Source organism: Mus caroli, unplaced genomic scaffold, assembly GCF_978045245.1.
Source record: "Mus caroli unplaced genomic scaffold, Mus_caroli_1 scaffold_16, whole genome shotgun sequence".
Lineage (NCBI taxonomy): Eukaryota > Metazoa > Chordata > Mammalia > Rodentia > Muridae > Mus > Mus caroli.
Genome location: NW_028227271.1, coordinates 10,769,909 through 10,792,392, shown reverse-complemented (window position 1 = coordinate 10,792,392; position 22,484 = coordinate 10,769,909). Strand labels below are relative to the sequence as shown.

Here is a 22,484-nt window from a genome sequence, read left to right as displayed (position 1 = left end):
CCAATGTCCCTCTGAATCACTGTGTTTTGTGTGTGTGTGTGTGTGTACACACTATAGCATATTTTATAATATATATCATAAATTAAGGGACTAGAGGCATGTCTAACCATGTTTATCTTGTGTTTGGCTCTTTATAAATTAAAAAAAAAAATCAAGTATTTAAAAGTAGGCAATCTTGCGCGTCTGACTTGACCAGCAAGAACGAAGCTGCAACAGGATCCTTCTGCATACGTTTATTGGGAGAGCTTGATTGTAGAGGCGAATAGACCCCGAGCCCAGAACTGGTGCTGCTTATATAGGCCTAGGAGAGGCATGTCTCACACCCGGATTGGTTATGCACTATACCTCATTTGCATGTTCCTCATCTGATTGGCTACTTTCAGTATCTCACAGAACCTCATTAACATACCTCATTTGCATGTCTCACATCTGATTGGTTATTCTCTTAGTACTTTGCAGAGCCTCATTATCATGCCCGGGCCAGGCAGTGTTTTGGTGAAAAACTTGACTGCATAAGTAAGCATTGGTCGTTTGCTCAAACTTATGCGTGGTGGCCAGCAGAAGCCTGCACCACTCTGCAACGGCACATGTGGCTTCCCACAAGGCAAGATAACAACTCCCAAAGTATGTGCCAAGAAAGCAGCAATTGTCTGCTTTGGTTAGTTGTATTTTACTTTTCTATTTGCCTCTCTTCCAGGTTATTCTAACTCATTTTAAAGCTTTCATGTGTATTAGTGTTTTGTCTGCATCTATGTTTGTGACCATGTGTGCATACCTGGTGCTTAAGATCAGAAGAGGGTGTTGGAGCCCCTGGGACAAGAGTTACATAGAGACGGTTGAGAACCACTGTGTGTGGGTACTAGGAACTGGTCGCAGGCTCTTTAGAATAAATAGCAGCCTGTGTTCTTGATCACTGGCTCCCTTTTGGAGGGTATTTTGAAGTAAATCCACTATTCATGTTTCAAATAAAGATAAACATTTGTTGTGTCTCAAACGATAAAGATGTTTAAGAAAGGACATTACATAATATTTTAACTTTAAACAAAACATTTTCTATAGGATGGCATAGTGGCTCAGTGGGTAAAAGTACTTGCGACCAAACCTGACTACCTGGGATCCATCTCTAGGAACCACATGGTGAATTTGAAGAACTGACTTGAAAATTCTCCTCTGACCTCTACAAACAAATTATGGCAAGCATGTGGGCCTCTTCCACCATATATTAAAAATATTAAAAATAAAAACCATCATGTTATTGTACATTCACATATATTTAATGATCCATTAGGAAATTGGTGGGTTTTGTTTTATGGATTAATGTAGGGCCTTATGAATGTTAACCCCTGCTTTATGACTGTATGCTACCCTAATCTCAAGAAATACTGTGAAATAAATATCCTAAGTGATTTCATTTGGATCCAGTTAATTATGAGATTTAATATTTGTGTGGAAAGTATAATACAGAATTGTGTATCAAATTATTCAACCATTTAGTTGATGCTTTTACTTTCTAAAATGAAAATTGTTTCATAGTAGAGTTTTAAAAATTGGAATATATGGAAAATGAAGATAATGGATTATTTTTTAAAATTGATTTATTTATTGTATGCATGCTAAGGCACCTGTAGTTCTAGCACTCAAGAGGCTAAGACAGGGCTTGTTGCTGTTCCAGGACACTCTTGGCTATAGCACGAGACCCATGCCTCAAAACCCAATACTGTGGTGGAGGCCATCCTGGACTGCATAGTGAGAACATGTCTCAACAAAACAAAAATCTGTCTGTGGATGTTCCTTAGCAAGATTAGGTCAGATTATGGCCCATTCTGTACATCTTACCCTAATAGTTCTATTTCATATTAGCTATTAACATAAGACAGACTTTGTTTTCTTTTCCACCCCTCAAATCCCACAAAATCCTTCTCAGTGACTAAAACATTATCTTATTTTTTATGTGTATGGGTATTTTGCATGCATGTAATAAATCTGTGCAGCATATGCATGCAGTGCCCAAGGGAGTCATGAGAGCTTCAGTCCCCCTGGAGCTAGAGTTCTCGACTGCTGCGAGTGACTATGTGCTGAAACTGACTGGACACTGTGAAAGAGCACTCAGTGCCTTTTACCACTAGGCTATCCCTGCAACCCCTGACACGTTTCTGAATATTTCAAATCATCTAGACTGTATAGCTTTAGAAACTAGTTCTAATTTTACAAATTAGAATGTAAAAAGCTAAAGATATCTCTCTAGAGCTTCTGGGAAAGACCAAAATGCTTCCTTTTGCTCTTTCTAGTTGGGTATCTGCCCATCCCTGTTTGCAGGGTTATGGGCACAAGCCCTGTTTGTGTGTACTAAATAGAATAAGCAAAGTAGACCGAAATTTCCTCATTGTCATTAGGGACAACACTGCTGTAACCTGGTTGTGTGCAGCCGTAGTTGTTAAAATGACTTGTTTTACTTACACGACATGATTTAGGTTTGTTTTATGTGTAATTTTATGTGTACAAGTGTTTGCTTGCATGTGTATGCACTATGTGGATACAGTACCCATCCATAGGGGCCAGAAGAGGATGTCATATTCCCTGGGCTTGATTTTACAGACAGCTGTGAGCCACCGTCTGAGTACTGGGAACCAAACGTAGATCCTTTGAGAAACCCGCAAGTGCTCCAGCCCCCCTTCTTAGGATCACCATCTTGTATTGTTGTGTGTTATTATACATGTTTGAATGTTTCTCATTGAAATATTTTATTTCCATTTATCTATATGAAGATGTTGCTATTAGCTATGGCCACATTTTTCATTCGTGTGTTTTTGTTGGTTTGCATTTACTCTGTTGAATTATGGTTAAGAACTCCTGTGCTTATAAGAAACTTTTCCAAAACCAAATAGAGAAATTAGTGATGTCTCTATATTTCTTTTTGTCTGTTTTAGGATGGCTACCATAGAGTAGTTAATGTTGTGCCAAAGAGACCACCTCTGCTAGACAAGAGACCACCTCTGCTAGACAAGAGACCGCCTCTGCTAGCCAGACCTGATGAAGGAGGCTACAGTAGATATTACAGTCATGTTGATTGCCGAGTATGTGACGAGGGCCGCAGTTTTTCTCATGATCGAAGAAGTGGCCCATCTCACAGTGGAGTATGTAAATTTCCCCCGTGTACTAATTGTTCTTTCTTTCAAGTATAAAATTCATGTAACTAAAGTCTATGTGCAGGTCTCTGAAGTGGAGTCATGGTGCTTGTGATAGGGTGAAACTCGGAGAGCCTGATGCTTGTGTTCTGCTTCCCTCCCCCACCCCAACTCCCTTTTACACTAGGGTCTCACTGTATAGGTCTGGCCTGCCTGGTGCTTGCTGTCCTCCTGTCTCAGCCTCCTGGGTGCTGGAGTGGCTAGGTTTTCAGAGCTTGGCTACCCTTCCTGTTAGATGCTGTTGGCTGCCGGCTACAGCTCCAGAGGGTACTCGTAGTCAAGGGTCTTCTGGGCAGTGAAGAAGAATCCCAGATAGCTCGGAGTGACATTAACACTTCCCGTGTGATTGGCTTTGTGCGGTGCTGGGTAGCCAGGCCGAGGCCTCCCTTGCACTGGGTAAGCACTCTACTGAGCTAGCTGTCTACCTAGCCTATGCTTCATTCACTTTTTAACTTAAACTTGCAGGGATTTGCAGACTCACACCTGATAGTCAGTGATGAGCCGGTGTCAACACTTGTCACGTTGTGCTTATAATTTCTGTATTCTAGCATGAAAACCACATCTGGAGATGGGCTTAAGCTGACAGTCTCACTTTTCGTTCACATTCTTAAGGTCTGTCTGCTTTTAAGAGCTTTACTAAGGCAGTAAAGCCAGGTTTCAGATAATAAACACTTAAAATGTTAGCTACTTAGATTTAATGTGGTTTTGATAATCTAGAAGGTATTTAAAGTTTTCATAGTTTGTTTTATTGACAGGTTGGAGGCAATTATGTCCTAGCTTGCAAATTACAATATTCTTGTACACAGTTCATCTTTTTCTTTCTTCTCCTTCTCTCTGATCTATGACCTGGTAACCAGTAGCATGGTCAGTCACTGTATGTTTGACCTCAGTTGGCCTCAGTTGGAGAGGTGGAGGTGATTCCTCAGGTTAGTTTCTGTGCACCTCAGGTCTCGTGGTGGCTCACGCTGTGGCTCTGACGGTTCTAAAGTGGAGAGAGATAGGCCTTGGTAGTGGTTTCTGGTGACTGTGGAGGAAGTTTGCAGTGCCACAGCATCCTTCCTTACCATAGTGCCTGCCATTGTGCTTATTCATAGTGCCATGCTGTTCCTTTAGGGAGGGAGGGGCTAGATGCTGGGAAGGAAGCATTTCTGTACGAGGGATACTGGGTGTTACTGAGACCCATCCTGCAGGTAGTCTCCGGGAGAAAGGATTTAGTTGCAGCACGAGCATTTCTTGGCTGTTTCATGAGTACTCTTGTGTCCATATGAGGAGTTTGGTTTTCTCTGGCTGGTGTCTGACATGAGCATGAGCCTTGTCTGAAAGCCGACAGTGAGGGTTCAGGAGCAGCACAGGTGCTCCATTCATCCTCCCAAGTTGTCTGAGCTGGCTCCGTTCAGTGGTGAGAGCTCTTGCTCTGCACGTCAGGAAGCCTGTGGTTCAATCCTCAAGACCACAAAACAAAGCCATGTTAGCACAAAATCTTGTTCTTGTTCTTAGACTTTAGGTAACTTTTTTTCTCTTCACATAACCAACTGGCACACCTATGGTCCTTAGAACTTTTAGAACACTAATACATACTTACTGGATCCAGGGTTTTATTATTATTGCTATGGAGTTTTTTATTTTTCCCTGATTATATTTAAAATTGAAAAAGAAAATATGGACACATTTTATTTATAAAAGTGTTGGGTTTATAATGTTGAATGGGAAAATGAAAAATAATATTTTAGCAATATCAGTCTCTTACTGTAAATAATTTGCATGTTGTGTTATTTATTTTTTTATTTCTTAGTTTTCATTATTATTATTATTGTTATTATTATTTTGGTTTTTCCAGACAGGGTTTCTCTGTATAGCCCTGGCTGTCCTGGAACTCACTTTGTAGACCAGGCTGGCCTCAAACTCAGAAATCCTCCTTCCTCTGCCTCCTCAGTGCTGGGATTAAAGGAGTGCGCCACCACGCCCGTCTCTTTTTAGTTTTCTTGAGACAGTATCAATATAGCCCTTGCTGTCCTGGAACTTGCTATGTAGACCAGGCTGGTCTTGAACTCACAGAAATCTGCCTCTGCCTCTACCTCTGGAGTGCTGAGATTAACAGCATGTGCCACCATGCCAAGCTTATATGTTATCATATGCATGTTTTTCTTGCATGTGTATGTTCAGTTCCCATAGAGGCCAGAAGGTGGCGTCGGATCTCCTGGACCCGAGTTAGCAGCTGGGTGTGGGCCACCTCTGGGTGCTGAGAATCACACCTAGGCTCTCTGCAAGAATAGCAAGTGGTCTTTATCACGGAGCCATCTCTCCAGCTCCATATGGTTGGGGTTTTTTCCTTCTTAATAGTTACTTATTTTTTTCATATATATGTGTGCTTTATCTTTACATACACACATCAGATCCCATTACAGATGGTTGTGAGCCACCATGTGAAGCTGGGGACTTGAACTCTGGACCTCGGGAAGAACAATCAATATTCTTAACTGCTGAGCCATCTCTCTAGTGCCTGTAGTTTGTTTTTAATGTCTCTTTGTGCAGGAGTCTTTTTTTTTTTTTTTAAGATATTTTTTAATGTATGTGAGTATACTGTTGCTCTCTTCAGACACACCAGAAGAGATGGTTGTGAACCACCATGTGGTTGCTGGGAATTGAACTCAGAACCCCTGGAAGAGCAGTCAGTGCCCTTAACTGCTGAGCCATCTTTCCAGCCCCTTGTGTCTTAAAGGACAAAATGTGCTTCACTTGATCAATTTAAAATTTTTTTTCACATATAATATTAATATTGCTTATCAGAGATAATTCTTGCTAGATTGCTTCTAATTATGCCTTTATTGAGTGGTAAATGAGAAAAGGAAACAAGTGGAGAGAGCTCCAAGTTCTTCCTTGAACTTGAGCATGAACATTGGTGAGAGAGCTCGGGAAGGAAAAAGGCTGAGCAGGGTGCACTCAGACATCAGGATCTGCTGTCATGTCTGTCTGTGTGCCTGTGGCACTAAGTCTGGAGTCTCCTGAGGGCGTAATGCAGTTTTTACAGCACAGGTAAGTGGTGCCTCAGGTTCCTGGTCGTCTTTAGTAGACGGAATGGCTGACTTGCGTCTTTATTTCCTCTCTTTTAGAAGTTCAGGCATCCCGAGAGAAGTGATCTTACTCTCACTGTAATTTTACCTCAGAGGCTATTCAGAAGACACTGGCTGACCAGAGCCCACATTATTACTTTGTATTTTTCAGGATGAATCTGGCTACAGATGGCTAAGAGATGATCATTCCACAAGCCGGCAGCCTGACTACAGGTAAGTAGATACAAATAAGTCCTTTGATTCTCGACTCTGTCATCTGTGCTATGGAAATATAACATCAAATGCACAGCCGAACTGCTTCATTATGGTTTGAATTTGAAAGCAGCAAGCATTGTGCCCTTTTTGACTGTGATGTAGCTAGTAACTGATGTTCCTCATTGGTTGACATTTTATAATTGATAATATATTTCAAAATAAGTTTGAACTATGAGGTGTAGTTTTGCATAACTGGAAAGTAAATTTTTTATTTCTCCAGAAGTAGCCTTTGAAAGTACTCAGTTTGACGAGGTGTCTTCTATTATAAGGCATTTTCTCTGGTTGTCTATTTATGTATTCTGTTTTCTTCTTCCTATACAACTAGTGCCCAAGTAAAGTTGTTAATCCCACTATTGAGTTTTCCTGTGCTCAACTGTTACAGCACTCAGGCTGCTGCTGTTGGGCAGAAGTCTCAGTTGCTTGTTAAGCTGGTAGCTGACCTTGCTATTATTCACATAACTGGTTTTTTAGACAGGTACAGACTTTCAGGAAGTCTCCAGAGACTTCCACTGAGATTTCAGAAGACACCCTAGGAGGTCAGGCACTGTATGGCTAGGTCAGAGTGCTGGTGCCTGCCTGTCCCCAGAGGGTAAGGTTTGAAGCCATTGAGTGAAGCCCGAGCTGCTGCTGCTGATACTTCAGGAATTCGGAGACATGAGGAATGTGGACCGTTTGTTGAGGAAAGCTGTAGGCAACCCACAGGACAGGCTTGCATTGCTTTGGTTCTTTGTAGTCGGTGTTTTCCTTTTGGGATGGGTATTTTCCTGTTTACCACCGTATTGCTTAGCTATTTCCTCTGACTTAAAACTTCTTTCTCTGGGAGAAGGGAGTCTTATAAACTTCAGAAAACTACTGATACAAGAACAAAGAAACTCAGATGGTGGCAAGGTTCACAAAGCCATTCCCCTTAATATATATACAGTGAACAGTGGTTGGCCAAGGCCAAACTGTCCCGGCAGAATTGATTGTGAGTCCTGCAGGGAGTTCCAGTCCTCCCTGCTAAAGTGGGCGTTGGGGTAACACAGCTGTCTTGTACGGAACCTGAGTTTGCAGTAAGCCCTGATTTTGGTTTGCGTTGGTCATCAGTGTCTTCTTTGGGGAAAGGAAGGGAAAGTCACACACAGACATTCTATATTGGAAGTATGTGACTTAGTTTCAGAATTTTTCAGGGGCTCACGAGTTTGCTTTGGAACTCAGAAGAGATTTTCCTCTTAGACATTTGTTTAATGATAGAACTGTTATAACTATAAATAGTGGTAGATTCCTTTAATCAAGGAGGCAGGGGATGGCTAGTCTCTTAGTTTTGAGGCCAGCCTTATCCTCATACTGAGTTCTTCACCAGCCAGGGCTAGATAGTGAAACTCTGTCTCCAAAACAAACAAAAAACACACAAAAAATAAGACCACAGGGAAACTCTTAGAAATGAATTGAATACATTTCATATTCTGGGATGGATGTGAACCTTTTGGGGACTAGGATGCTATGGAGTGCCCCTCATAACTTAATATGTTGAATACATGGTTCCTAGTTGCTGGTGCTATTTAGGAAAATGCTAGAAACTATAAAATGGGGCTTCACTGGATGAAGTGAGTTACTAGGTGTGTCCCCAACTTAATACCTGAAATTGTGAGCCGGAGTGGATGATGCCTTCCTTAAGTTACTTTCTCTTATATATTTGTCACAGTAAGAGAAGCTGACTATCTCTTATGAATTGTAAAGGGAAAAGAACCCCAGTCTCCTAGAATATTGTTCTTAGGGGCAGGGGTCATAGGTGAGAGGGCCTGGTCACTCCATGGGATGGACAAGGGATTGTATGTCCTAGAAAGAAGACTGGAAAGCAGCAGACAAGAGGGAGACAATACACAAACAGCAGGGAAGTAGTGAGGGTACAGAAGAGGAGCCTGTACTAGAGAAGGAGCTGACAGGAGATACCACAATGTATCAGCCGCAGATGAGGGGTGCACAAACAACAGAGAGCTGTGTACACAGACAGCTCCCAATAGGGACCCTGGAAGTAGAAATTATGGGGTTAGGCTCTAAGTCAGACCCTTCATAGGCTCCAGGGTCCTCCTCTTTCCAGGCTCCCTCACCTTCATCCTCATTGGTCCCATTAGCCATAGCAACTTGTAATGGTTACAGAGTCCTGGGGGTGGGGGGGAGAGGGAGAAGGAGATAGTCGAAGTTTTCTTGACCTTCCATTACCATGGCAAGGTCTAAACCTGCCACAATTCTATAAATTCCAGAATTAGACACTAAAATCCATTTGATCCAAGCAAGTCAGTCGCTATTCTCAGTCAGCTGAGGGATCAGTGTGGGAAGGCCAGTTATCCGCTCCAAATCCTGGATATAATAGACAGAGATGACAGCTTGGCTGCACTTTGGGTAAGGAACCCATTATCAAGACCCAGAACCTTGCCTAACAAGAAGAAACAAACAGGTTCTCTTTCTTTTTCTTTTTCTTTTGGTTTTTCGAGACAGGGTTTCTCTGTGTAGCCCTGGCTGTCCTGGAACTCACTCTGTAGACCAGGCTGGCCTTGAACTCAGAAACCCGCCTGCCTCTGCCTCCCGGGTGCTGGGATTAAAGGCGTGCGTGCGCCACCACGCCCGGTTTTACTTTCTTTTTCTTGAATGAGTAGCTAATTGAGTAGTGCTGTGATCATCTCTGGGCCAGCTGTAAAGCTGCTCAGCACCAGTGGGTGTCTGAATCTTACAGTTTGGCAAACACAGCTGCAAGAACGCTCAGATTTATAGTAGATTCTGTCCCCAAAGAAGCAATAGAAATAATAGATACTGAGCAGTGGCTGAGTTTGTAGACATTCCGCATTAGTGACTGTACACAATGGATAGCCAACTGCATATGCAGAAGGCCACTGACTTGAACTTGTGTTTGCTGTTCTGAGTGGTGGTAGTGGGTTTGTCTACACTGGATTCCTGCTTGCCCTGCTTGTGCTAGCACTTACCTCAGCTCCTATAGCAAGAGTGATAAAGGGTAGGATTATGAAAAACAAGAACAGCAGCAAACTATTTAAAGATGCTATTGACTGGGCGGTAGTGGCGCACGCCTTTAATCCCAGCACTCGGGAGGCAGAGGCAGGTGGATTTCTGAGTTCAAGGCCAGCCTGGTCTACAGAGTGAGTTCCAGGACAGCCAGAGCTATACAGAGAAACCCTGTCTTGAAACCCCCCCCCCCCCCCCAAAAAAAAAGCTATTAATAATTTTTGCCAAAAGTCTAGGAAAGTCTACTGGCCATTGGAATTCTAGAAAATTAGCAAATAATAAATCAACTGTCAGAAACATAAACAAGTAAAGATTTAAAATACTCCAGTACAAGGAAGGTATTGCCTGATAAAGGAAATGTCCTGGCTGACAGTGGAGTGTCACATGGCATTCTTGGCTGAGGAGCATGCCCATGCCATAAAGATGTCAGTTCTGCCAACATCAGGTTGTCCACTTATTATTTCTATAAAAACAAAATCAGTTTTTTTATCTATTTTAAATAATGGAAGTTGGTAAACTGGTTCTAAAGATAACATGAAAGAATAAAGAGTTAAGTGGGGGGGAAATAGCCTTGAAAAAGTGTGAATAGTATAAAAATACCATATGTGGGGGACAGCAGCACAGACAGCAATAGTGGAGTGGCTGAGTGAAGGGGAGGAAGAGGCCTAGTTGGGGGAAGTTTGAGTTGTAGCAATGGTGTATTCTGTGCCTACAAAGCAGAAAGAAGAAACTTGAGTAAACACTGCTGGGACAAGGATTTAGAAAGAAGGAATGCTGAGCTTCAGTATATCCCAGCAGTGTCTCTGATTAAGACCTAGAGAGTAAGAAGACATAAAATTCGCTTTTGTGTTAGATTGGCTCATGGTTTATTATAGGGATTTATAAACAGGTCTTGGATTTTCTTTTTTTCTCTTTTTCTTTTTTCCAGACTGTCTGTATAGTCCTGGTTGTCCTGGGATTCTGTGGACAGACCTGCCTCACTGCTTCTCTCCCTCTCTCCCTCTCTGCCTTTCTCTCTGCCTCTCTGCCTCTGTGCCTCTGTGCCTCTGCCTCCCACATGCTGAAGGTGTGTGCCACCAACACCCAGCTCTGTTCATTTTTATTAACAGCTCCTGTTTTAATTTTTACTGTCCTTTCTACCCTTGTGTGTGTACGGACTTTCACATAATGAAATAAAATCAGGTATGAGTTGAATGTGAGCCTGTAATCCCAGAGCGTAGGAGGTGCAACAAGGATGGAGAATTCAAGGCTGTCTTCACCTTAGACCCTATCCTTTTCAAAAATGACTTTTAATTTTTAATTTTGTGTGTGTGTGTCTGTCTGTCTGTCTGTTTGTCTGTCTGTCTGTCTGTCTGTCTGTCTGTGTATGTATGTATTTGTTCATGCCTGCACACTGCTCATAGAAGCTAGAAGAGGATATCACATCCTCCTGAAGTTTGAATTGCAGAACGTTGTGAGCTGCTTCCCAGCCTCCTGACATGGGTGCTCAGAACTGAACTTGGGTTTTTACTTAGCATAGAGTTAACCACTGAACCCTCTCTCCAGCTAATCCCCTGTTTTGAAAGAACAATGAGATGGATAAGCGAATGGGGAAATGGCAGAAGTGGCTCGGCAGTCAGAGCACATTCTGCTTTTGCAGAGGCCAGGGTGAACTTACGCACCACCATGGCAACTAGGCTGTCTTTCCTCACAGTCCCAGGAGCTGGCCTTGGGCTTGGCTTCGGAGGCTTCAGGCACCACACAGTGCACGCACAGGGATACAACACTCATATAAAATTCAAGAGTATTTTTAAAAAGAAGCTAATTTATAAGTCACACATGAATTTCTAATCCCTATGGCCACATTAACATATTGATGTACATTCTGTATTTTTTTGTCCACATTCATAAATACTTAGAATTTTAAATTTGTGTGGTAGATTCATGTTATATATATACCATGACCTACATTTTCAAAAAATAGTTGTTTGTGAAAGACCCTTCAAGATTTTTATGTTTCATTGAGTTTGTTTGGTAGTGCTCAAATAATAGTCCACAGTGTGCCTACAATGCCACATTATCCAGACACGAGTTTTACAGTGTCGCAGCAGTTGCAGCAGATCTCAGTATGTAGTATCTTTTTGAAACATGACTTTGATTTCCCCAGTAAGTTGTCAAATGAAGAGTCTGAACTACAGGGAACAAGTCTTTTAGATTTCACAGATGTTAGTATGCAAGAGCTGAAGGGTATTTTCTTTTTTTTTTTTTTTTAAAAATTATTTAATCCATGGCCAACATTTTTTTAAAACTGAGACACATGGTGCTTCACTGGAAAAAAAAATCTAGTCCCTCGGCCCAAATACCAAAACGCATCCACAGCTGGCTAGAAGAGTCCCTCAGTCTGGGCCCGTGCTAACCTGTGGGCCACTGAGCATCTATCCTCAAAACCCAGAGCAATGACAACTGGGAAACGCTCGCCCAGGGAGCCCAAACGCTTCCCAAACTCCCAAATCTCCAGGAGCAATTATCTCCTCCGTCACTCGGGCCCATTAGAGGTTAATCTGCCTTTATTGAAGGCCAGCCTATACTAGGTTTGTTGGACTAGCCATATCCACCGCCCTGCTCAAGCCTCAGACAATCATCTCCAGCTGCCGGGCATACTCGATGACTTGTTTGGCCAGTTCAGTAGAGGGGATGGTGCTGTCTTCTGGCTTCTGCTGCTGGCTGGCAAAGCTGTAGTAGTTGTTAGGGCCCAGCACCCAACCTCGCTTCTTGGCATAGTCTGTCATCTTTTTGGGTGTGCTGAAGAAGAGGATCCGGGTAGCCTCAGCAAAAAGGATTTTCTCATAGGCCTTCTCAATGCATCCTGCGATTTCATCCCTGATGGTATCCAGCAGGATGTCAATGAAGAAGGTGTAGCTTTCCGCAGGGATGTTCCCCTTAGCCAGGAATACCTTGTTGTAGCTACCCTCCATGAGGTATTGCTCGAGGGACACAGGGTATTTGATGTAGACATTGGTCTGGATGTCCTTGGCAGGTAATCGTTCTAATTCTGTGTGGAACTCAGCCACTCGGTTCTGAGATAGCAGGAAGAGGAGATTGAGGCCCAGGAGCTGGTGCATATAGGCTGACTCGGGAAGCTGTTCTTTGTAATCAAAGTAGTAGCATTTGAGTTGGGCCATGTAGCGCTCGAAGGAGGGAATGTCTTTGCACAGGATGCTCCACTGGGCCCCGATCTCCAGAATGTCACGGGCCAGAATGAGTTGCTGTTTAGTCAGTTTGGTCCCCGTGGTTGGCAGGAAATTGAGCTCCAGCAGAACCAACTTCAGGCGGCCCAGTTCTTCTCCACATTTACTAAGGTTCGGGCTCTTCCGGTTCCACTCGTCCTTGAGTTGCTCGTACATGCCGGCCGCTGCCTGCAGGATCCCGCCCGAGGTGGCTGCGGGTCCGGAGCTTGAGACGGTGGTCGACCCGTTCACCGTAGCCGCTGTGGCCGCCATCTTCCGTGATGCGGCAAGCCGCCGACCCGACTTCTTTCTTTTTTTAAAAAAAGATTTATTTCATTTATATGAGTACACTGTAGCTGTCTTCAGACACACCAGAAAAGGGCATCAGATCTCATTACAGATGGTTGTGAGCCACCATGTGGTTGCTGGGATTTGAACTCAGGACCTCTGGAAGAGCAGTCAGTGCTCTTAACCGCTGAGTCATCTCTCCAGCCCTGAAGAGTATTTTCATTTAAAAAACAAAAACAATTAACTCTTAACTTGGATGATGTTCTTTTTCTTTTCCTCCTCCTTAATGTAAATATGTTTGCAATTTCCTTTATGTAACTGTTATAACCATATCCCATAATTCTGGTGCCTTTTAGTCTGGTCCTATCTTCATATATTCTGATTATTTTCTGATCACGCATATTGGACGATTGATTGATGATTGTACATGTTGATTGGTTCGCTGTTTTATTGTATTGATTTTTGTTACTTGTTGAAGCTAAATTTGCAGACACTAGTAATGTGAGTTAATTTTCCCTTGGGAATCAGCAGTGGCCTTTGAGGCTATGCTTTGAGTCTGTGCAACTGCCAGTCTTTTCTCAGGCTTTCCTAAACCTTCATGACATCAGTTGTTCTTGCCTGAATGACTTGCTGAAGTGGTTACAGACATTTTTTCCTTCCTTCATATTCATGTTTTGAAGCTTATGTTACTTTAATTTCATTTATTTTTTGTTTGTATTGCTTTGTTTTTGAATTAGTCCATGTAGCTCAGGATGGTCTTCAGCTTACTCTATAATGGAGGGTGGCTTTTAATTTCTGATTTATTTTTATTATTTGCTGCCTGTATTTCTCTAGTGCAGGGATTATAGGTATGTACACCTAATTTATGCTGTCCTCGGGATAGAATCCAGAATAGTGTGCTAGACAAGTGTCCTACTGGCTGAGGTACATCCCAAGCCCTACGGGATGAAACTGTAATCCCTAGCATGATGCTTTTAAGTCATGCTTTTGGGAGGTAGGTGCTTTTCATGCATAGTGCTTGAGTTCTTGTAAATGCGATTGGGATCTATATTAAGAATTAGTGAGACTTAATTCTCTCTTCTCCATATGAGGATATAACAAGGAAACAATTAACTACAAACCAAGGTGAAGGGCTTTGCTATACATGAGCTCTGCTGGTTCCTTGATCTTAGACTTTGTAGTCTCCAGAGCTCTGAGGGCCAGACATATGCTAGGTATGCATATATACAAAGGTGCCTGTTCTTTTACAACTCCGTTTGTTTTATATTTACTTACATTGAGGACCATAAATTTGTGGCACTGTAATTTCTGTCAGTGAGGGCCCTGGCTTTGAGTTGTCAGCAGAGACTATCCCCTTTAAGTCTCTTGTTTTGAGACGGCTTACTAAGGTGCTCAGGAGCCTGAGCACTGATGCATTATTTGGGTAGTTCTTAGGGTAGTATTTGCAGTTACTAATCTTCAGAGTCCCTCCGGGACTGATGTTCACGTGACATACATTTAGAATGGACACCAGTGGGAACTGATGGTGCCATGCTAACACTCTTACTGATTGCTGCTGTGAAACCAAGTCCTTGAGTTTGATCCAGAAATCCCATGTCTTCTACAAATATCTGTGGAGTATTATATCATTTATGAGCTGATTAGGGCACAACTCCATCTCAGACCTAGCCTGAGTATCAATATCTGCTTTATTTGTTCACATTCTTCATGCAGTTCATCTTGACCCTGCAAATCTTACTCTCTAGATGGAAGCAGAGGGAGACTGGGTTGGTGTGGGCTTTCCTCACCACCCCAAGCGACATATTCCTCCAACAAGGCCACACCTCTCAATCCTTCCTAAATAGTTCACCAACAAGGGACCAAGCATTCAAATCCACGAGCCTATGGGGTCATTCTCATTTAATCCATCAGTTACATGTTCTCCAACATCTTAGGCACATAGACCATGTTTCCTGGCCCTTCTCTGCAGTTAGGTGTGTGATCTCATGACTGGTTCAGCTCTAATGGAATGTGAGTCGGAGTTCTGCCCTATGTGTGTAGTTTCTTCTTTTCCTCCTCCTCCCCCATTGCTCCCTTTATTCCTTCCCTCTCTATTTCTACATCCCCACTCCCAGCACTCTTTGTGTAGCCCAGGTTAGCATAGAATTCCACTTCCTTCTGTTCCAGAATGCTGGATTCTGTTCCACCGTTGCCCAGCTTTTGGCATTAAACACATAGCCTTCATCTGTGATCTTCATGGATCCTTGAGCACCTTGGTGGGTCTTTAACCTTCTGGCACATTTGTCCAAAAGTCTTACAGATCTAAATAACCCTGTGTTGATTTGTCTTAAAGTCTTACAGATCTAAATAACCCTGTGTCGATTCTGTTGTTTTTCACTTACCTTTCCCAAACGAAGAGAAGACTCTGGATAGTATTTGAGAGGGTCAGCTTACTGCTTTTTAGATATTCTTTTGATATTTTAATTACGATTGTTTAGGCATATCCTTCTCTCTTTCTTATTCTCCCTCTTTCTCCTCCTTCCCCCTCCCCTGCTTCTAATACAGTTTCTCTGTGTAGCCCTGGCTGTCTTAGAACTTAACTTTAGAGACCATCTTGCTTCAAACTCAACAGAGATCCTCCTCCCCCTCCATCGGAGTGCTGGGATTAAGTGTTCGCCACAACACTCTTAATATATTTTTCTTTCTTTTTCTTTTTTTTTTTTTTTTTTTTTTTTGGTTTTTCGAGACAGGGTTTCTCTGTGTAGTCTTGGCTGTCCTGGAACTCACTCTGTAGACCAGGTTGGCCTCAAACTCAGAAATCCGCCTGCCTCTGCCTCCCAAGTGCTGGGATTAAAGGCGTGCGCCACCATGCCCGGCTGTTAGTCTTTTAAGAGCAGGCAGAATCGCTTCTCGGCCTTTTGGCTATGATCAAGTGTGTAAGAACAGGCAGATACTCTCCACCCCACTCCTGAACACTGAATAATAGGTCAGATGGACGCTCCCTTAGTTAGTCCACATTGCATCACATTAAAAATAGAAGACACTTGAGATTTGCAGTTGATTTATTCTTAAAAACTTTTACCAAACTGCTTTCCTAAAATGATTCATGAAGCCTTAATTTCATTTTTAAGTTGCCATGGGCTAGAAAAGCAGCCAGTATATTGTATGGAGTATTTTTATAGAATTCACTGAGAGGGAGAGGAGGTCCTGAGATAGTGTGTATGGCGCATTTGCTCTCCTTTTCCTTCCCTGACAGCTCTTTCTCTACCTCATTGAAAATTATCCCTAGCTAATAAACTTAAATGCCTGTAGCAAAATGGGTCTCTGGCCAATGAAACAACTCAGTGAAGCTTGATGACCTCTATGTAATCCTTGAAACCCACATAGTCTGAGGAGAACTGACTCCTGCAAACTGACCCCTGACCTCTGTGCTTATGCTGTGCTGTGTACATCTTTAACTGTTAGACTGGAAGGGCTCATCTGTCATGGCCTATTTGGTTTGACCTATGGCATTAACAACTACAAATAGTCGTTCAGGGAAGAATCTGAGCTCTTGACGGGTTGGTGATGTGCTCAGTGGCTGTGCTCTTGCCTTGCGTGTAGGAAGGCCTGGGTTTAACACCCAGTGCTGTGAAAGGAGGAAATGAGCCTCTGAAGCAGCATCAGGTTCACTGTGGGAGTTAATGGGTGTGCGGGAGGCCTGAGGCAGGATCCAGTCTAGGAGTTCTTGCTGGCTCTTCTTCCCCTGCTTCATCCTCCAGCCTGTGTTTCCACTGCCTTGGGCCTTCAGTGTTTGTCATGCAGCTAGATGCTATCCTCAATCCAGCAATGCACTTTGTCATGGCAAAAAGCAGCAATTCATTCAAAAATGTGTAACCTTTGACTTCATTATAAACATGTTGGTTGTATTATATTTTTTCTGTGTATGTATGTATGTATGTATGTATGTATATATGTATTGTGTGTGTGTGTGTGTATACAAGTGCAGATGTTTGATTGTTTTGAGACAGGATCTCACTATGTAGCCCTGGCTGCTCTCTTGGAACTATAGACAAGGCTGGCCTCAGGCTCAAAGAGATCCACCTTCTTGTGCCTCCTGAGTGCTAGGATGGGATTATAGGCGTGAGCTAGCATGTCCACCTTATTTATATATTTTCAGAGCCCTTTAGCCCCTTGAGTATACTGCTTGCTTGTCACTCTGTAGACATCACGAGTATTCTTTCCTTTGCTGTGTATGGAAGACAGACTGCTGTGAGTAGCTCTATAGTTCTGTAAACCTAGAGCCCCTTGCCCCTCACTGGTTTCTCCCACTAACATCTGATGTCCTCACAGAGTAGTCAGTCATGTTTGAAACTACTGGATCTTTTCATTGCCTTGCTTAAACTCTGTAGCAGTGAACTGCTAAGAGACCCAGGCCCTCCCTCATCAGGTTCACTGGTCTTAAACACACAATACATAGTTTTGTTTTGTTTTTTTAGATTTATTTATTTATTTATTATATGTAAGTACACTGTAGCTGCCCTCAGATACTCCAGAAGAGGGTGTCAGATTTCGTTACGGATGGTTGTGAGCCACCATGTGGTTGCTGGGATTTGAACTCGGAACCTTCGGAAGAGCACTCAGCGCTCTTAACCACTGAGCCATCTCACCAGTCCCCTTTTTATTTTTAAATACCTTTATAAAACGATTTTTTAAATTGAATTGTGCTTGTGGTGGTGGTGGGGGGGCATATGCACGTGAGTACAGGTACCTGTGAAGACCAGAGGCTTTGGATCTTCTTGGAGCTTGAGTTATAGGCAATGAGCTTCCTGATAGGGAAGCTCACTCAACCTGCTGGGTGACCCTGCCTGCCTTTGCTTGTCCACAGCCCAGAACAGAGTGGCTGCATTCTCTTTTTCACTTTCCACACCTGCTTTGTAACTGTGTGGAGGCCCTTTTTTCTCAGCTTGTGCTTCCTAAGTGATTTGTGAGATGTACTCTGGGAATAGTTCTTACTCCTCAGTGCCTACTCCAAGCCAGCGCTGTCCTTGAACTTGCTCATGTAGACACCCACCCCCAAACATGTTTCTAGAACTTGACCCCTCTTCCTGGATAATTAGAATACCTAGCTCACTCTTTCCTGCTCACTCTACCTGCCCATCTCTGAAAATATGGAACAGTTCTTTTTGTGCGTGTTTCAGCTGTTGGCTTCCAGCAGGGCATGGTCAGACCTGAGACTCTTTGGGAATTATTAGACTGCTCTCCTGAGCTTTGAGTTTCTGACTTGTAGCTAGTAGACAATTGTGATACATGTGCACTCTCACACATTAGTAAGGTCCTCTGTTTCAGTCCTTCTCAAAGACCTTTTGTAAGCAGACGAGTCCCGGGGGAGCTTTGGTGAAGTTGAGAATTTAGAATACAGAGTTAGAAGGCCTGGAGGTTCTGCTGTGGCTACAGAAGGAGTGTCCATTGAGTTGGATTTTTGTTGGCGCTCATAGGTGATGTGTAAATTACAGGGGTGTGGGGCCGATTCCACCAGGCCTTTTCTCCAGGCTCTCTCTTGGCCCCCTCTGTAGGCACTTGCTGGGATGAGGCCTTCTGATGGGGTTCCCTACCACTTCGAAGTTCCAGAGTTTCCCTTGGCTTCCGTCTTCCTCCCTTCATGGTCTTTCTCTTCTGTCATTTCCTCTCTGCTCCTGTTGGGCAGATGCCTGAGCGGTGGATTGTAAGTTCCCCATCTGCAGTAAGGGGGCTTCTTTGTTCACCTTCCACAGCAAATAGGCGCCCCCATCAAAACAAGATCAGTTCCGGGTCCAGCACAAGTTTCTCTCTCGACCAAAAATCACTAGCCTGACAGGCGTTCGATTTCTAGTAATCTGTTTTTCCAATAGTAGACTGACCCAGTCACATGACATCTAGATTGTAAGTGTAGGTGTCTTCCAGTGTCTGCAGTGTTTCATAGGAACTTTTCCTAAGTCTCCTATGCTTTCTGTCTTTGCTTTTTAGTTTCTCTTCTGATAACTTTTCCACAGAATACCCTTTCACCTCGTCTGTGTGTTGTAAAGCTGACATGGCTTCTTTGCACCTGAATCTGGGCTTCCAGGATTGAGATCTCGGGTGGCGTTATTAAAACACTTGAAACTTGCCTTCTTTAAATAGAAGTAAGTATTCCATAACTGAAAAATGTATAACCTTGAGTTTTTAAGATGAGAACACAGTATAACTTCAGTAGATTTTCAAGTCCTGATTATGTGTTGATAAGACAGACATAGTGGGTTAAGAATTGATAAAATTAATTCACTTACCTGTTTATTTTTGTTTTATAGACAGGGTCTCACTGTGTGACCCAGAGTAGCTTCATTTAGATAAGGTTGTTGCTTATGTGACTCACTCACTTCCTACCACAGACTTGACCCAACTCTTAGTTGTGCTGATCAGTGTGTTTGGGTTTATTATTGTTCACACACACACACACACACACACACACACACACACACGCAGTCAGGATGGTTTTAGACTCACTAAGTAGCTAAGGATGGTGTTGAACTTTTTAAAAAAAGATTACACTTAGCTGGGCAGTGGTGGCGCAGGCCTTTAATCCCAGAACTCAGGAGGCAGGGGCAGGCGGATCTTGGAGTTTGAGGCCAGCCTGGTCTAAGGAGCAAGTTTCCCAACAACCTGAACTTCACAGAGAAACTCACAGAGAAACTTTGTCTCAAGGGGAAAAATTTTTATTCATTTTGTATGTGTATATGGGTGTGCTCCTGCTCCAGTGTGCATGTTGTGGTCAGAGGACAAATTGTAAGAGGGGATTCTCTCCCCCATGTTCCCGGGGATTGAACTCTAATTGTCAGATGGATAGATGCCTTTACCCATCAGTGGTCTTGTCTTCCTGATCCTCCTGCCTCACTCACTTCCTTCAGAGTGCTGTGTGTAGTTATATCTGTGTGCTGTGTGCAGTTATAGCTGTGTGCTGTGTGCAGTTACACCTGTGTGCTGTGTGCAGTCAGACCTGTGTGCTGTGTGCAGTCAGACCTGTGTGCTGTGTGCAGTCAGACCTGTGTGCTGTGTGCAGTCAGACCTGTGTGCTGTGTGCAGTCAGACCTGTGTGCTGTGTGCTCAGCTTGATGTCGTGCTCCCTACCAACAGCTCCACATCAGCTCACAAAACAAAACTAAAACAAACAAAAATCTTACCAGTGAGATCCTGGAACTCTCAGTCCCAGATGGGATGTCTCCCTTCTCTCTGTTCTCAGGAAGCTATGTGGAAGAGGATACAGGTTCTTAAGAGCTAGTGGGGATGGAAGACAGCAAGGAAACCAGGCCTCCTACACACTGCAGGACTGATGCACCAGATGGCTTCCTAGTGCTGAGAGGAAAACAGGCCCATGTCCCCACCGCTAACCCTGAGGCTTCCAGATGGAGGAAGCCTTAGTTTTCTCCAGGAGGTCTCACCTGGGAAACGAACCACACTTAAGGGCAGGCCCCACACCCAGCAGGAGATGGCCAACCCAAAGCGAGCTCATGGTATTTTGGAGGTTCTTTGTCTCATGTTGCTTTGGACGTTTTATTTTTCTTTTCTTTTTTAGTCTTCCGTATCTTTTGGTTATATGGTTCCCTAGTTTGTTTTTATGGGCTGTCTATGTGCATGATTGTGTCTCAGCATCTGTGTGCTTCTTGTGATTTCTCTGTGACTCTTCTTGTCCTGTTTGTTTTGTCCTATTCTGGTTTGTTTGCTTTCTTTCTTTCTTTTGTTTGTTTGAAGACAGGGTTTCTCTGTGTTCCCCTGGCTGCCCTGGAGCTCACTCTGTAGACCAGGCTGGCCTCGAACTCAGAAATTCTCCTGCCTCTGCCTCCCAAGTGCTGGGATTAAAGGCTTGCGCCACCACGCCCGGCTTCTGTTTTCTTTTTCTTTTATCTTCTTCTTATTAATTTTTTAGATGCTTGTTTGTATTCTTCTGAGAGGGAAGTAGATTTGGTGGGTGGGAAGGTGGTGAGGATCTGAGAGGAATTGGGAGAGGGAGAACCATAACCAGAATATACTGCATGAAAATAATTTATTTCCAGTATGAAAAGAAAAAAACATGAGAGGCTCAAGAAGCCACGAGGATGAAGCCAGTGAACAACATTCCTTCATGGTCAGCTTCAGTCCTTGCCTTGATTTCTCTCAATGATGGACTGTGATCATGATAGATAAGCCCAACCTGTCCCCCTGTCCCTCCCCACCTAAAAAAAATCCTTACTAGTCATAGAATCTGGGAACAACATTAAATTATAGGACCAGCTCCCTCAGACATTTACTGCTAGTCCCCTGTCACAGACGCTTAGTACATGCTGAACTTCCCTAGAGCCACTGTGACACCCTCATGGCACCCCTTTAGGCACTTTGCCTAAACAGGTACTTAGGGAGTTGTGACACCTTTGCCCAAGATGGTAGGCAGCAGGGAAGCAGGGATGAAGTAGCTGAGTAGTGATCACCACATTTTGCGCTGTGCTTTGACTGCCCTCTGGTGTTGCGATTAGGAAACTAACTTAGTGGTTCATCTTTTCAAAGGAAGAAAGAGGTAGGTGGTGATTTTAGCTCTGATTTTGATCCTGCTGCTTCTCTTTCCACTGAGCAATCAATAATGATCCTTTAATCTCTGTAGACAGTCTTTGTTCTCCATGGAATAAGCTTTTCTTTTCTGCCTGTTTTCATTCTTCAATCACATGTCTTTCTGCATGGTAGTTTCTAGCCCTGTTTGCTAAGCCTTCTGTTTCTTTTATCCTTTATTTTCATCCTCACATGCTTAAATCCTGCTCTTTTGTACCCAGTCGTAAAGAGAGAGCTAGTGATTACTAGACTTCTAAACTAAGAAGTCTAGTAATCTGGCTCTCTATGCTTGTTTACCTAGATAGTGCATGCACATTTCACATGTAATCTGCTCCCACACATGTGTGGACCGTCCCTGTTTCTCAGATTAGCCAATCTCATTTCACTGACATTGTGCTGGAATTCTTGAGAATCCGAATCCTGTGTCTTTTATGCTCTGGCAGACAGTCATCGTTCCATCTAAGCTACCACTGTTTCTTCCCTGGAATATGTAAATTCCCTTCTTTCTTCCTCCTTTCTTATCTGCATCCACATCTGTTGTGTGTATTGGTTTAGTGTCGGGTTTTCTTCCTGTCCTCAGAGTCCAGAGCTAACAGAGACCTTGTATCGCCCACTGTGGCATCCTCTTCTCCATTGAGTCTGTAATATAGTTCTTAAGACCTGCTGAGAATGTATCTAGCCACTGACTGATGATTAGTGACGTCGGAGTGAACCGCACTTCATTACATCAGGGTTCCTGCTGCCTTCCACATTGATGCTTCTTTATGTGAGTTACTCTAAGTGAATTTTAGGTGATTTTTACTTTTTCCTAGGGAAACATAATTGTTTCTGTAGGGCAGTTTATTGATTAGCTAGTGCTCAACTGAACCAAGACAACTAGCTACATGTGTAATGCGGACTGATAATCAGTTTTAAATTATTTTCAGAAAAGA

General features: G+C 43.2%; 2 protein-coding genes across 15 annotated transcripts in view; one reads left to right on the top strand and one right to left on the bottom strand.

Moving 5' to 3' along the window:
* Window positions 1–22,484, top strand: part of Pphln1 (periphilin 1) — a 92,550-nt gene that overhangs the window by 19,562 nt on the left and 50,504 nt on the right. For 5 of the 14 annotated variants that reach the window (XM_029469708.2, XM_085831725.1, XM_029469707.2 and 2 more), the window contains 2 exons: window positions 2,928–3,134; window positions 6,408–6,469. In XM_029469708.2, the coding sequence (XP_029325568.1) occupies window positions 2,928–3,134; window positions 6,408–6,469 (269 nt within the window). Of the gene's footprint in view, window positions 1–2,927; window positions 3,135–6,407; window positions 6,470–15,236; window positions 15,258–18,442; window positions 18,459–19,009; window positions 19,122–22,132; window positions 22,319–22,484 lie in introns of those variants that run through there. The other 9 variants (XM_085831727.1, XM_029469712.2, XM_029469709.2 and 6 more) reach the window with 5 other exon arrangements.
* On the bottom strand, window positions 12,037–13,014 carry LOC110310149 (26S proteasome non-ATPase regulatory subunit 8). Its single transcript, XM_021182848.2, has one exon. The coding sequence runs from the start codon at window positions 12,985–12,987 to the stop codon at window positions 12,118–12,120; it is 870 nt and encodes a 289-aa protein (XP_021038507.1). The 5' UTR covers window positions 12,988–13,014; the 3' UTR covers window positions 12,037–12,117.